Source organism: Diospyros lotus, chromosome 13 (assembly GCF_014633365.1).
Source record: "Diospyros lotus cultivar Yz01 chromosome 13, ASM1463336v1, whole genome shotgun sequence".
NCBI classification, from domain to species: domain Eukaryota; kingdom Viridiplantae; phylum Streptophyta; class Magnoliopsida; order Ericales; family Ebenaceae; genus Diospyros; species Diospyros lotus.
Genome location: NC_068350.1, coordinates 30,431,010 through 30,445,524, shown reverse-complemented (window position 1 = coordinate 30,445,524; position 14,515 = coordinate 30,431,010). Strand labels below are relative to the sequence as shown.

The 14,515-nt window shown below is 45.1% G+C and overlaps 1 protein-coding gene across 1 annotated transcript; it reads right to left on the bottom strand.

Moving 5' to 3' along the window:
- Positions 1-7,653: 7,653 nt before the first annotated feature.
- LOC127788175 (uncharacterized) lies at positions 7,654-9,080 on the bottom strand. Its single transcript, XM_052316289.1, has 3 exons — positions 8,276-9,080; positions 8,101-8,184; positions 7,654-8,009 (listed from the first exon to the last, which is right to left on the bottom strand). The coding sequence occupies exons 1-3, from the start codon at positions 9,078-9,080 to the stop codon at positions 7,654-7,656; spliced, it is 1,245 nt and encodes a 414-aa protein (XP_052172249.1).
- Between the last annotated feature and the right edge of the window lie 5,435 nt (positions 9,081-14,515).

Here is a 14,515-nt window from a genome sequence, read left to right as displayed (position 1 = left end):
TAAGTGTGCATCTCCCAACCTACCTTATTTAATACTTCTACTAACTACTATTTTCCCACCTACTACATCCATTTTAAATATTTCTTCCAAAACTTATAGCATTGTAGAAAATACAGGAGACATCAGTTATTGTCCTTATTTTCTCCTTCCTTAAGCCAAGAGACTGGCTTACTTATCTATCTATTAAAAGGCTCATTAGGGCATCAATTCACAAAAAGGGTAGAACCCTTGTTGCCTCTGCCAAATTTCTCCACCCTCATTGCAAATATCCTTCTCCCTCTCAATTAGATCTCTCTCTCTCTCTCTCTCTCTCTCTCCATTGCAGAAGTTCTGCCATGATATCTTTGAATCATATCACTTTTTTCCATTTTCGCTAAGATTGTTGTAATGTCTATTATCCCATGTTTTTAATTTTGATTCTTTTTTTTTTTGGGGGGGGGGGGGGGGGGTTTCTTGACAGATCTTTTTAGAGCGATTGGAAATTCTCCTTAATTTCTCTCTTCTACAATGGAAGCATGACATAATATATTCCTAATTTTCTTACATAACATTCGTGCCTATCTACTCATAGCGCCCTCCCTGGACAAAAACACATAAAACAATCTAGACATCTTTTGGTCAGAGGATCTCTGTACACACCATCTATCCATAAAGGATCAGACTCTGTTGAACCCATCCTCAACGATCACATTGCCTTTTTTTAGAATGATGTAAAGCAAGTGTGAGTCACAATACTCAACAAACATACAAAACAAAAGGGTAATAGAGTTGAGAGAATAACTCAAACCTCCTGCACGACACGTGCATATACATATACACAACCATATCATGAACATCCAACCATGCAGTATACACATAAGTAAACATGCACATAATGGTCATTGGGGCTGCATAAGACACACAAACACCCAAGTCCCTAAATCCAAACCTACCGCTGCAATGAACTGACAAGCAAATCAACATGAGTCGTTGTTCCAAAATCCACACCAAGTGCTCCAGTCCTCATACCAACATACCGAGCCAAAGCTCCCACAACAACAACCAAGCCAAAGCTCATTTAGGACTATCCTCCCGTCACCTGAGCCCTCAGGACGGTCCTTTCGTTACTCACATCAAGCTATGCTTCGCCCACATAGTAATACACACACAATGCAATGCTTGTGCACAACCCTAGTCATTCTAACATGCTTGTGCCCAAGCATTCATAGCATGTGACCCTTCCAATGATGCAAACCTGACCCCCAACATCACATTAACATAATTAAAGGATGTAAAATACAAATAAGATAGGATCAATCGACAAACTCCTGAGCATTGGTCGATAGCTTGTGTCTTAGGGGTAATTAATCAACAGCTTGCACGAGCCGGTTGATAGTTTTCTCCCATAACACCAAACGGTTGACAACCTTGCCCAATTGGTCGACAACCTCTGCATTTAGCAACCTGAACAACAACATAAAGAACCTAAATAACATAGACCAGCATGCATGGATCCAATTATAACCTACCCCAAGATGGTTAAGCATAATTCCATGAAGAAACATAGGGAGAACCAAACTCTATTCAAGCTCTTGGAAAAAATACAACAAGATTGCCCCTCAAAGGAGCTCATAACTCAAGAGACCCAAAGGAGATCAAAAAATAGAGAATTCAAACCATAGAGAGGGCACGAAAGAAAAGAAACTTGAGTATGAAGGAAATGAGTTGTAAAATAGAACTTGCATCTAAAGGCAAAAGAGATATAGAATAGAACTTGCCTTAAGATATTTTCCTTCGGATTGCAAATATCACAGCTCAAGCTCTTCTAGCAACATTAGGCATAATTGGTAAAAACTGTTAGAAAATAAGTGTTAGACAATCAATTTCAACCCCAACATAGACTTTTATCACTTATCTTTAATCCTCACACTCCTAGCAAGAACGTGGTCCCTCAAGCCTACTTGAAATTCTTCAAGTCATTCCATGGCCTAAATTGAGCTTTATGGGGTTTATATGCTCATTTCCCACCAGAGAAAAGTGTAAGAAAGGTGTTGAAATTACAATTTGGTGATATGTGATGGCTAGCACATGTGGCAACCACATGTAGCAGCAGGTGGCCACATGGCGTGGTAGGGCCACGTGGACCGCATACACCTAGCGCTTTCCGCCGCCGTTTTGGGCCTCCCATTTACTGGAAAAATCCCAGCATTTTCCTCCAGCGCGCGCCCTTGGAGTCGAAGCAGCAACCTCTAGGTGCCTAGCATCCTTCCTAGCGCGTGCGTGCCACCCGGTCTACAAGCTTCCTTATTTATTAATATGCATATTTTACTTTTAAGGAGATCCAGCTATCAGTTTCAAAAATTGCACCTAGACCCCAAATTCTTTCAAAAATTAACAACCACCTTCTCAATCACAAATACAATAAATTCTAATTTCCTCATTAAAATTCCTTAAAGCCACCAACCCTCAGTAAATCACCTCCCTCCTTAAAAATACTGCACATTCCAATTTCTACCAAACACTCGCTCAATTAAAAAAAAAATGAATTATTATCTTTCTTTAAATTCTTTAAATCCTCAAATATTCATTAAATCATGGATAAGTGAGTCGTTACACTTTCTTTCTCTCTCGATTTCCTCTTTTTCCTTTCTTATGGTCTTAAGTCCCTGTTTCTCTCTTATAAAGAGTTTCTCGTAAGTCTTTATGTCTTCCTCTTGACATATCTTGTTAGTTATCTCATTCAAACTCTCATTCATCCATTGGAGTATAAATTCCATTCTCACTCTATCTTGATCCTTTGTCATACTATTGTGGGGTACTGATGGTAGACTTTTTCAACCTTATTTAGTTACTCGAAGAGATCATCATTGAACTTTATCACATCATGTTCTACTAAATCCTTTTCTTAATAGTTCCTTAGGTGAATTTCGAAGAGCACAAATCTCCCTTTATTTTACACCATGGTATTATCATTAGTCAAATAAATACATAAATTAGAAGTTTCATAGAAAATTGCAAAATCTTCAAAGCACTTTACCCTCAACTTTAATCCCTTTCATGTCATCTTACTCATCTAGCAAACTTTTCTTTTAGTTAGCTTTAATACCAACTATAATGTCTTGCTTCTCCGGTGCATTAATTCTTAACCCTTTAATCATAATTAAGGCGACTAATTAGAGTTTTACATGAAATATAGTTGAGATCAAACCAACATAACATGTTAACATTGAATAATCACATCAAAGCAAATTTATTACATATCCAAATTGAGTCCATTCAACTTAGAAAAAATTAACAATAAATTCATGACATACATTGCATTAACATAAATTAAATTACGAATCTCCTTTTTTCCAATCACCTTCTTTTTCCCTTTCGAGCCTTTTGAATTACCTATTAGCACGTGAAAATATATCGGTTAGATGATGACCCACCTAGTGATACCTCCAAAACATTTTTTATTTTATATACATGAACAATCATAATATGAAATACTTCTTACACCCATCATAATGAATGAGGGATGATTGCAATTTATTAATTATGAGGATAACCTAAGCCATTTGGTTTGAGGCAAAACGAAAAACACCTCCTAATAAATTAATCCATCCTTATTGTTTTAGGGATACAATAATTAAATTTATTTGTTAGGGAACCTCAACAAATAGTCGGTAGGGCCTGGCAAGAAAGAAAAGGAAGGAACCATGTGAGGAGATCGACAGTCGTGGGCTTGGCCTACTTAGGGGAGTAGAAGGATGGAGCACTAGAGGAGCAGGAGGGAGCACTGAAAAGGTTCGGGTGCCTCGGATGGGTCTTCGAAGAGTGCCTATAGAGTTTGCTGATGAGTTTTTCGAAGGGTTTGTAAGACAAAAGACTATTAAAAGGCACATGGGGATTTCTTCGATGCCTAAGTTAGTACAAGTCATGAAGAAGTAAAGATGCAGTGAGATGCAATATGCTTAGGTGTAACGCGCGGATAAGGTATGCGGGTGTATTGTGAGGACGTGCTTAGGTGAGCAGTATGAGTGAACTGTGTTGGTGAACTCTTGAGTGAGTGATACAGAAGGGTAGAGAGAGAGATTGTGTGATTAAAATGTATTTCCTGAAGCCGATAAATAGGTTTTTAAAGAGGTTAGTCGTGATAGGGACACGTGGTTGGCATGTGACACACTGATGCAGGGAGTGTGTGACTCTCCCTCTACATCTCTTGGGGTTAAGCATGCATGGAAGGACCTAGGTGAGAAACCCCCCCTTCCTGTGGGAAAGGTCCCGGGAGGTAGGAGAGCCTTACGAGGCTAGCCTTACCACTATGATTGAATGCCTACGTGGATGTCTGAAAGGGTCATTTGTGGGTGCTTGTGGAGGAGAAGCTCGTGGCACGGTGCGTGGCGTGGAGAGGCACGTGGCATGGCTTGAAAAGGCATGCGGGTGCGTTGGCCGAAAGGTGTGAAGCGGACATAAGGCAGTTGGGCGTGCGTAGCATGGAAGGCAGGCTATGGGTGGCCACACGAGCACGAGGGTGCACGTGGGTGAGCATAAGGCGCAACTAGCTCATAGAAGGGTGGTTGCATTAGCATGGCATGGCTGCAAGCGCGTTGGGAATGTTGGGGGGGGGGGGGGCATGCCAATTTGGGGTATGGCTATAGTTATGGTTGGGCGCGCAAGGGTGTGTTGGGCACGAACGGGGCACACAGAAAGGGAAAACTAAGAGCACGACAAGTATGCTGGGCAAGCATGGGGCACGTAGAAGGGTCTTCCGCTTGCTAGGAGGAGTCTTCAGGGCCTGTGGGATCTTCGAGGCCACATACGACCTTTTTAGTTGGGTTGAGCCAAATTTCACCATAATTAAATTAAGGTCAATTGTTAACTAATCTAGTTGGATGGCTGCAAGCGCGCTAGGCGTGTGGGGGTGCGCATGGCAATTTGGGGTATGGCTATAGGCATGGTTGGGCGCGCAAGGGTGTGTTGGGCACGCATGGAGGACATAGAAAGGGAAAACTAAGAGTACGACAAGCATGTTGGGCACGCATGGGGCACGTAGAAGGGTCTTCCGTTTGCTAGGAGGAGTCTTTAGGGCCTGTGGGATCTTCGAGGCCACATACGACCTTTTTAGTTGGGTTGAGTCAAATTTCACCATAATTAAATTAAGGTCAATTGTTAACTAATCTAGTTGGACACAGTGAACTAAAAAGGTTCAGCCCAAACTTCTTGTTTAATTAAATTCAACTTTATTATACTAAAGCCCTAAATTTATTTTTCTTAAAGCCCAACAATAAACTTAAAACTTAAACCAAATTTCTTCATTTAATTTGAGCCCAAGTTCTTTATTTAATAAGCCCAAACCCTTTTATTAAAGTTGACCCAAACCCTTTATTTTCAATAAGTCTAATGTGGTGTTAAAAATAAACCTAATGAATTAATATATGGTTTGACCCAAATACTAAGTAGTTAAGCCCAAACCCATAACCCTATCCAAACCCAACTAGTCAACTTGTGATGTTAGCGATGACATCATCGCTTATGCCAGCACTAGTTAAAGTTAGCAGTGATATCACCATGTGGCATCATGGCATTAACATCAACATGATGTCAGCGACCAACTTTATACTCAATTTCCTTCGTTTTTCACTTGTCCCATTCGTGCAATCTATTCCTAGATTAGGAAATTCCTTTTAGGTTTTTAAGGGTATTTTAGGCATTTTATTTTATTTTATTGACTTTTATGTTAATTTGATTATGTGTGATGATGCGGTGGCTAATCACCTTCCTCTACCTCAGACCAGATACCTGCAAAGAGATGAAGTCAAGGACTTGCTCCTTCATGATCACTCCAATGTTCAAGTCAATTCACCGGTTTATCTATATTTCTCAGTATACAGTAAAGAACTCAAGGAAAAAATGAGAGTGGAAAATCCTTTACCCCTTCATTGCCTTTGTTTTTATCCTATTGCCAAGATAAGGATTCCCTTTTCAAATCGTTGGGATCCCCATCCCATCCCTTGCGGAGCTGTGATCTTTACTGATATGGATATGATAATCGTTTCTGAGGGGTTCGAGATAGTCCCTATCTCCATGATCCTAGGAACGATGGTTGATGTCAAGGAATCCGAAGAATCTCTCCTGAGCAACAGGTTGGTTGGCATGTTGAGACATATTTGCCTCGTGTCTTTTCTAAGCTTAAGCAGGATGACGTCAGTGGAATGGCTCCCTAGTGAGCACGTGTCACTACTACCATTGGCTGTATTCCCGGGGTATTGGAGTAATTATAGACCTGAGGACATTTTCCCTCATCACTTATCCCCCCACTCCTCGAGCCCTCTAGTTTGAATGGCTCAAGGAGTGTCAAAATCCCAGAAGGTTTCAAGCACCCTTTTACTTTGAGGGTTGAGATGCATCGGGTCCGAGGAGCTAAGGAGTTTCTTTTTCTTGTATGTGTGTATATGGTGTGGTTACCAATTTTTTTCCGATGTCGATATCCGTTTTCCAAACGCTGTTCAAACCTTTCACTTCTCGAGCAGGGTAATCCTTGGGTAATTAATGCTTATCATTACTTGCCCCTTTGTCCTCCACCTTCAAGCCTTTAATAGGCGACTCTCGCCCTTCTGTTCACTTCTTTTTTCGATTCTTTTTCTACCCAGCCTATTGTCGTGCTAACGTGCATTCCTTTCTCTTCCTGCATCTTCTTTACTCTCTCTCTCTCTCTTAACTTTCTGCCATGGCGATTACTAGATCTGGAAGGCTTAACTCGGCCGACGCGAAACTTGTTAAGTGGGAAAACCACCCTGCTTCCTCCATTCCTTGCCAATTGATGAGCGAATCAAAGTGTCAGCAATTCAGAGAAAAATATAAGATTCCCGAATAATGGGAGGTCGAGTTCAAAACCCATCTGCGAGCATGTCACCCTGTCGTCAATCGTCCTTGTGTCTACAAGTGTGCCTTTGATAAGGGCTTTCGCCTGTCCCCCCGAGGAAGGATTATGTCCCTGCTTCAACACCTCACCATCATTCCAGCCTAGCTGATGTTGAAAAAGCTTATTCACCAAACGCTGGTAGGTGGCCTCCGCATTTTTCAGCCCAAACGGCATTACTGTGTAATAGTAGGTTGCTTTATTAGTGATGAACGCCGTCTTCTCCTGATCTTAGGGGTGAAGCAAAATCTGGTGGTATCCCTGAAAGGCGTCTAGAAAACTCATTAACAAACAGCCAGTTGTCCCATCAATCAGGGCATCTATCCGAGGAAGGGGGTAGCTATCCTTCGGGTAAGCTTTGTTAAGGTCAGTGAAGTTGATACAAAGCCTCCACTTGCCCTCTCTTTTGGGCACCAACACCACATTTGCTAACCATTCAGGATAATCAATCTCCCGAATGTATTGTGCCTCCATTAGCTTTTCCACTTCCACTTCAATCGCTCTGGCTCTTTCCGGGGCAAAACTTTGCTTCTTCTACTTAATAGGTCGGAAACCCGGACGTATTCCCAACCTGTGCGTCATGACCTTCGGATCGACCCCAGGCATGTCTTGGGTTGTCCATGCGAAGACATCTGCGTACTGCCGAAGGAGGGCTAAAATTTGACCCCTTGAGAGGTCTTTTTGCTCGGCGCTTATCTTTATACAACGATCAAGGAAATCTTCCCTTAAAGGTACCTCCTCAAGCTTGTCCACGGGCTCTACCATCTTTAGATCCCCGACCCCTCCAATAGAAAACTAATGGCTGGTGGGGGTCTCTCATCTCTTTTCCCTTCCAAGTCTTTTTTATAACCAGAAGTTTCCCCTTTCGGCGAATTCTTCTTCCTCTTCCCTTGCGGGGTCTCTGCACCCCTTGTCACACTTATGGAGGCCCTGTAACATTCCCAGGCCGAACGCAAATCTCCTCGCACTTCACCTACCCCATTGATTGTGGAGAATTTCATCATCATGTGATACGTGCTAAGAATAACCCAAAGAGCGTTGAGTCCTGATTGTCCACGTCTGCCACCAAAATATCCAGCATGACCCGAGAGGTTTGGGAACCCTTTCCCAGAACCAACGAAAGCTGAATGACTCCATCAGAATACATTACTTCCCCATTAAACTGACCATGGGGACCCGGGCCGGTCTCAACTGCTCCATTCGATATCCCATACCCAAGAAGGCTTGCCTGTACAAGATCTTTGAAGAACTGCCTGGATCTACTAGGATCCACCAAAGCTCCCACTTTCTAAGCTCAGCTGTTATCACCAACAGATTGTTTTGGTTCGAAGACCCTAGGAGGTCATCATCTGAAAAGGAGATCGTCTCTCATCTCCTCGACCTCTTCACCCCTGAGGTTCGAGCCACTCCTGAGTCCTTCTCGCCCTTCGCTCCTGGGATTTCCCTCGCGACAAGGGTATGGAACACTGGGGGATGTGGATGATCCTCCCCTGCTTGCGGTGGCCTCTCCATCCGGTGCAAACTCCGAACAAAAATCCCGTTCTTCAGCTCGGTCCCTCATGGGGGGAGGACTCTGCGAACGCCGCTCTCTCCTCTTCCAGGAGTCCATTACCCTGGAAACAAAACCCCTGAGGAAACCCCGATTAATAAGCTGTTGGATCTCTTCTTTTAACTGGTGGCATTCTTTCGTATCGTGCCCGTGATCCCGATGGAAGCGACAATACTTATTTCGGTTCCTCTTGTTACATGGTGCCCTCATTGGCAGGGGCTTCTTCAAACAGTCTTTTCCCTCGATAGTGGCGAGGATCTCCGCCCTTGGAGCATTCAAGGGGGTAAAGCTGCTTGATTCCCACCGAGGATGGTGCTTCTTCTCTCGATCCTCCTTTCTATCTTCACCCTTATTTTCTTCGGAATGCTTCTTTTGCTCTTTCTTCTCGGTGTATTCGGCTCTTTTTGCTTGCATAACCTCCTCAGCATTAATATACTTCGTTGCCCAGCCAAGGATATCCATGAACGAAAGCGAGGGAGTTTTGGCCAATGACTGAGCGAATGGGTTAGGCCTTAGGGCATTCTGGAATGCCACCATAGCGACACTATGGTCGAAGTTCTTGATGCTCAAGGCCTCCATATTAAACCTCGCGACAAAATCCTTCAAGGACTCGCCCTGGTTTTGCTTTAGGTTAACGAGGGCCATAGTGGATCTCTGATTAAAGTATAATCGGGTGGTTGGATTTCAAACGAACCGCCAACCTTCAAACCGCGAAGCTGCGGTTTGGAACCTCCAAACCGCACCGAACTGCCTCTTTAAAAAAATCGTGTGGTTCGGTGCAGTCCGATTTGGTGTGGGCGATTTTCGCAGTCTACCAGTTTTTTTGAACACCCTTAATCCTTTCTCTAGCGGGCGATACTGTAATACCCGGTATTACATGGTATTGAAAATAAATAAGTTTTGACTATTTTGACAGGGCCTCGGGTGGTCCGGGAAGGCCAAAAGTCAAATTCGAGTAATTAATTAATATAAATTACCAAATTGGTGGCAGGGAGTGCCTCGGGACTTAGATGTCCAGAGAAGAAGGCAACAGATTGATGAGCATCTCGGGATGAAGATAATGGCGCTGAAAGCAATCCGATCGAGAATAATTTTCGAAATAAATTTGGTATAAGCCCGAGTGGGTGCCAATACCGAATAGTCGGAGGGGATCTCCTGGAAGTTGAGGGGACCCTAGGGGTGGTTCGGTTTTCTGAGTAAGGCAACCCTTAAGTATTTTCGGGTCGAATAAAGGTCCCGTGCAGGCGCAAGGACAAGGTCGGCATTCCCGAGTAGCGGTCGGTTATTAATTTTTGATAAATCGAGAAGTGGTGTAGCTTGGTGGTATAATTTAAAGCCTTGGGAGGGTCTAAGTGCAATTATAGAAAATTCCCAAGTGCAATCTAAATATTCTTAAATGGAATATAGAGAAATGGGGGCATTAATATGCAATTTATATATATATATATATCGATGTATATATGCGGGTAAGTGAGTGCTGTGAGCATTTCAAATTTTGAAATGGCCGACCAGAGAGGGGGAAACAGAGAGCTCGGGAGGGAGGAGCCGAGTGCAAGAGAGAGAGAGAATGCGAGAGTGAGCTCGCGAAAGAGAGAGCGAGAGAGAGCAATGCCGAGAGGGGGAGATGGCTGCGTTCGGCCATGGAAGAAGCAGCATTGAGCTGCTGTTGCAGTGACCAAGAAGCAAGGCTGATCGGCCATGGCCGACGCGAAGAAACAGCAGCAGCAACGGAGGGGGGCTGGCGATGCGCGCGCAACGGAAGGCCGAGGCAGCAAGGTGGCCAGGACCTTCGGTGGTCAGCAATGGCGGACGGACAGCAGCGAGTTGTTGTGTGCGTAGGCTGAGGCTAGCCGCAGTGATTCGCGGCGGTGGCTGGTAGGGCTCGCATTAGCATGGAGCGACCAATGGCGATGGTCGCAACGTCCGACAGCAGCATGAGAAGCGGCCAGGCGTTGGAGGCTGCTTGATGCAGGGGGTCGACCATGGCAGCGCGCAGGGGAGGCCGACTGCCATGGAAGCTCATGACGGAGGCTACCGGTGGCGACTCGCTGATGTGCTGGGGCGTTGGCAGCAAAGGCGGACGGCGGAGCTTGGCCAGGCGGCGGCGTGCGCAGGCGGCGCTCGACGAGGAAGAAGGAACAGCCGCGCGCGGGAGAGAAAAGGGAGGAAGATGAGCAGGGGAAGAAAAATAAAGAAATAAAAAAAAAATAAAAAAAATAATAATAAAAGAAAATAAAGGAGAAAAATAGGGAAAAATAGCTGAAAATTCCCAAAAAAATAGGGGAAGAATCTGGAAATTATTTTGGGGCTTGAGGAGTGTGCCGGAAGCTCAAGAATAGGATTTCGAGCATGAAATGGAAGCTCGAGAAGCAACGTCGGCGTGGGCGATTGGCCGATTTTTTTTTCCTTCAAATTAAATGAGGTTCAACCGGGGAGGCGGTGATCCTAGAAAAGCTCGGAGTTCGGGTTGACGTTCTCACCGAGGCAGGAATGAGGCTTCGAGCCAGGTAAGGGATGGCCCCATGTGGAGGTGGCCTTGCAAGTTGGTAAATGTGTTTGATAATGTTTTTATGTTGCATTGGCATATAGTGGTTATATCTTGTGTGATGCAAGCTCTAGTGGACCTATGGCCATAAGGAGGACTAGTGGTGGGGGGGGGGCTGATAGGTTGATGCCTCAAACCTTAGTGGGTTGTGAGGATGTGTGAGCCTAGCCTCATTTGCATGCATTTGGCATACATAAACATGATTATACTCATATTTACATGCATTGCACCCTTACTGAGTCTTTATGACTCATGAGGTTTTACCTCATGTGTAGATAATACAAGTCCAGATGCAAGCAGGGATGGTGCCGGGAGGCTGTTGTGGAAATTAGCCTGTTGCCTGAGATGTGTTGTTGTGTAACCTCTTGTAATTTTTTTATATGTATTCATGTAATCGAATGTAAACGATATTGAGCACTAGATGTATTTAATGGTTGAAATTATCGTAGTGTGATAAATGATTGTGAGATTGTTCGTGGTATATGGCTTAGTTGGAGAAGCCGAGCTTCGGACCGAGTAAAAATCATCGAGGTATGTTCTCATAAATCCCCAATACTCAGCGAAATGTTTATTCTGCTAGCTTTGTGCCTGGGTCACCTCTAGCTTGCTATGGGGTGAGCTGAAGAGAGGTGAAGCTCACTCGGGTTTCGGATCTTGGTCCGCTAGATTTTTCTTACTTGAGTTGGGACCGATTCCTGAGTGGAGCGAAGGGAAGGACGAAGCCTAGTTCCCACCTAGGGCATTTCCTGTTGAAACATAGTCCAACCCTTCAGTTGTGGTTGTCGGGTAAGTAATCCGGTCGATTATTTACCGGTGGCGCCCGTAAGTGGGAGCGGGTCGTTACAGTTGGTATCAGAGCATGGCTAGCTATATGAGTGAGGAAGGCTAGCGTGCTTAGGTGTTAAGCGTGGTCGGTTAAGTGATTAATGTGAGTAATTGCCAGAGTTTTGGATTAGAGGATGTCTTACATGATTTGGATTTAATTTGGAATGTCCTAGTTGCTGAGTTGGGGTTGAGAACAATTGATTTGAAATTTTGAGATTTCAATGTACGGTTGGTCCGATAACCTTGAAGGTTGGACATATAGACCGAGGACCCTAAGGGATTGGGTCAAGTCATTGAGGCCTGCAATGGCATGTATGGATATTCCTGTTCTTGGGATGAGAAAATACCCTGGATTGAGAAGATATACTTGTGAGAGGTATACGAGTTGAGTAATGAGGAACCGAAAACCCGAGTGTGGGTGTTAGTGTCAAGAAAACTCGAATGTGGCATTTCGAGGATATGAAGTGTTTTAAGAATGGGGACTCCTTGAGATTGAAGTGTTGAGGCTCGTGTGGGGACACAAAGCCGAAGCATAACTAGTTCGAGAGGGGATTAGTGGAGCATCCCTATGTCAGGGATTCGCCGAGCTGGTTCTAGGGAATAAAGTTGTCCCTGGGAAGTGGTGCAATAAGGCTTGAGCGCTTGAGATAAAGTGAGCTATAGTGGGAGTTAGCTCGAGACTCAAGGAAATAAGTCGTCAACTGGTTATGTGACGAGCTCCTAGGAGTAAGGTTGCCTGTAGTGAGGCTCTATGGGGAGTGTGCATGTAATGCATTTATATGTCATGGCCAGTGAAGGCATGACGTAAGTAGAATCAGGAAGAACCCCGAGGGGAGTCGGGTGTGAGTTATGCACAAGAGATGCATACGGTGCCATGTGGTTGTATCGCTATGATGATCCCAGAGGGGATGTGCCTAGGGTATGAGTGGACCCTAGTTGGTTTCATGATGAGACGAGGTCTACCCTTGGGAGTGATAGGCATGTGGCAAGTGGATCCTAGCGGGTGTTTGCATGAGATGAAAGTCCCAAGTGAGTCAAAATTTGGGATTTAGAAGTTGAGCATGCGTTGATATGCGCGTGAGAGCCATTGGGTTTGAAGTCCTGATTGAGTAAGGCTACGTGACCGTTCATGTGATCGATGGATGAGGGGCCAATCAAAACTCTCATTATGACGCTTCGGGTCTAGTGGGACGCCTAAGGTCGGGAGATGAGAGGTGAATAGACCCTCATTATGATGCCTGGGGTCGTAATGACGCCTAAGGTCTCGAGACCCTTGATGGGAGACGAGGAGGTCACCCAATGAAGGGTATGAACGAGTATGTGGGCCTAGGGCGATGAGCGTGTGGCAACAGGACATCCATAGGCAATGCGCGCAATGGAAATGCCAACTTCGGATGCCAAGTGGGCAAGGGGCATGGTGAGCAATGCAGAGGCCCCAAATTTTAAAATTCCAAGTTATGGAAGCCGCGCGAGGCGTGCTGGAAGGCCGACCGAGCGTCGTGACTAAATGCACTGTGGGTGTGCAAGGAGAGACGAGAGGTCTCGATTTACCTGGAGGGTAATGGTAGGTGCTTTATGGTTATGGGTGCCGGAGATTGAGGTATGATCTCGTGGGGTAAGATCATGAGGCCTCAAGAGGAAAAGTGGTTTGAGAGTCTCTTAAGCGATAAGAGATGTAGAGTCCTGAGGAGCGGGGCTCATGGTACGAGCTTGAGGTTGTTAAGGCAAGGATAACCAAGTGAGATGGCTTGGGCAAGATGGTGGCGGAACCATCGTAGCTCGGGGGGCTTCAAATAGCTTTGATGTTATGGGTGCAAGGCTCGGTGTGACGGATCTGATGCTATGGACCGTGTGGCAGAGGACTAATGAGTTGGCTCGCGTTGAGGGCAAGTGGCCCATAGGCCTGAGCAATTTAGTGAACTGCAGGTGACGATCAGATGCCGAAAACCTAGAGCAGCACCTTATGAGAGTTAGTCAGGTGAGATCGATAGTCTCCTGCAAGGGATAGGACATCTAGACCAGTCCTAGGGAGAAATCGTGGAATGCGAAAACGTTCTGATGGTTTAGTTACCGAGTAGGAAGCTTGGTAGGGCGAAGCTACGGGTGCGAAGCAAATCAGTGATGGGCCTGAGCCATGCTGTTGGAAACTGTTGTTGGGCCAGTGTATGGGAGCAACACGGTAATGATGATTAGGTGTTGGCTCTCCGAAGCACAGGGCAACACGATGGGGAACCAGTGTTGGGCCAGTGTATGGGAGTGACCCGGTAATGATGATCAGGTGTTGGCTCGCCTAAAGCACAGGGCAACACAGTGATTATGCAGATGGTCAGGGGCTAAAGATTTTTGAAATGCGGTAGGGTGACGAAAGTTGTGGCCAGTTCCACAACTCAACTGCTAGTTATAAGAGTTGTTAGGGTGTTGCACCCAAGTGGGGTTTAAGCCCTTTATCTCATTAAAGTAGTGTCAAGGCAATTTAGCGTATGTTCAAGTGTGGTAGCGTCTTGAGATGTTTGAGAAAGAAACCCAGGGAAAAGAAACGGGTCTAGCGTGGGAATAACGCTACAGTTGATGCCTATGGTTGACGAGTCTAATGCTAAGGACCACTGGATATAGACGGTTAGTTCACGGGAGGGACTGCAGCCCTCTATGTGGAGTAACCTGTCTGCGGTGGAGACGATTAGACGTCGAAGACTTGGGGTATGCTGTAGGT

Excerpts from the sequence above, each read along its gene's own strand:
- LOC127788175 (XM_052316289.1), bottom strand. The coding sequence starts at position 9,080 with ATGGCCCTCGTTAACCTAAAGCAAAACCAGGGCGAGTCCTTGAAGGAT. Across the intron at positions 8,185-8,275 it reads GAGTGGCTCGAACCTCAGGG|CTGAGCTTAGAAAGTGGGAG; the intron begins GTGAAGAGGTCG and ends TGGTGATAACAG. Across the intron at positions 8,010-8,100 it reads GTACAGGCAAGCCTTCTTGG|CTTTCGTTGGTTCTGGGAAA; the intron begins GTATGGGATATC and ends GGAGTCATTCAG.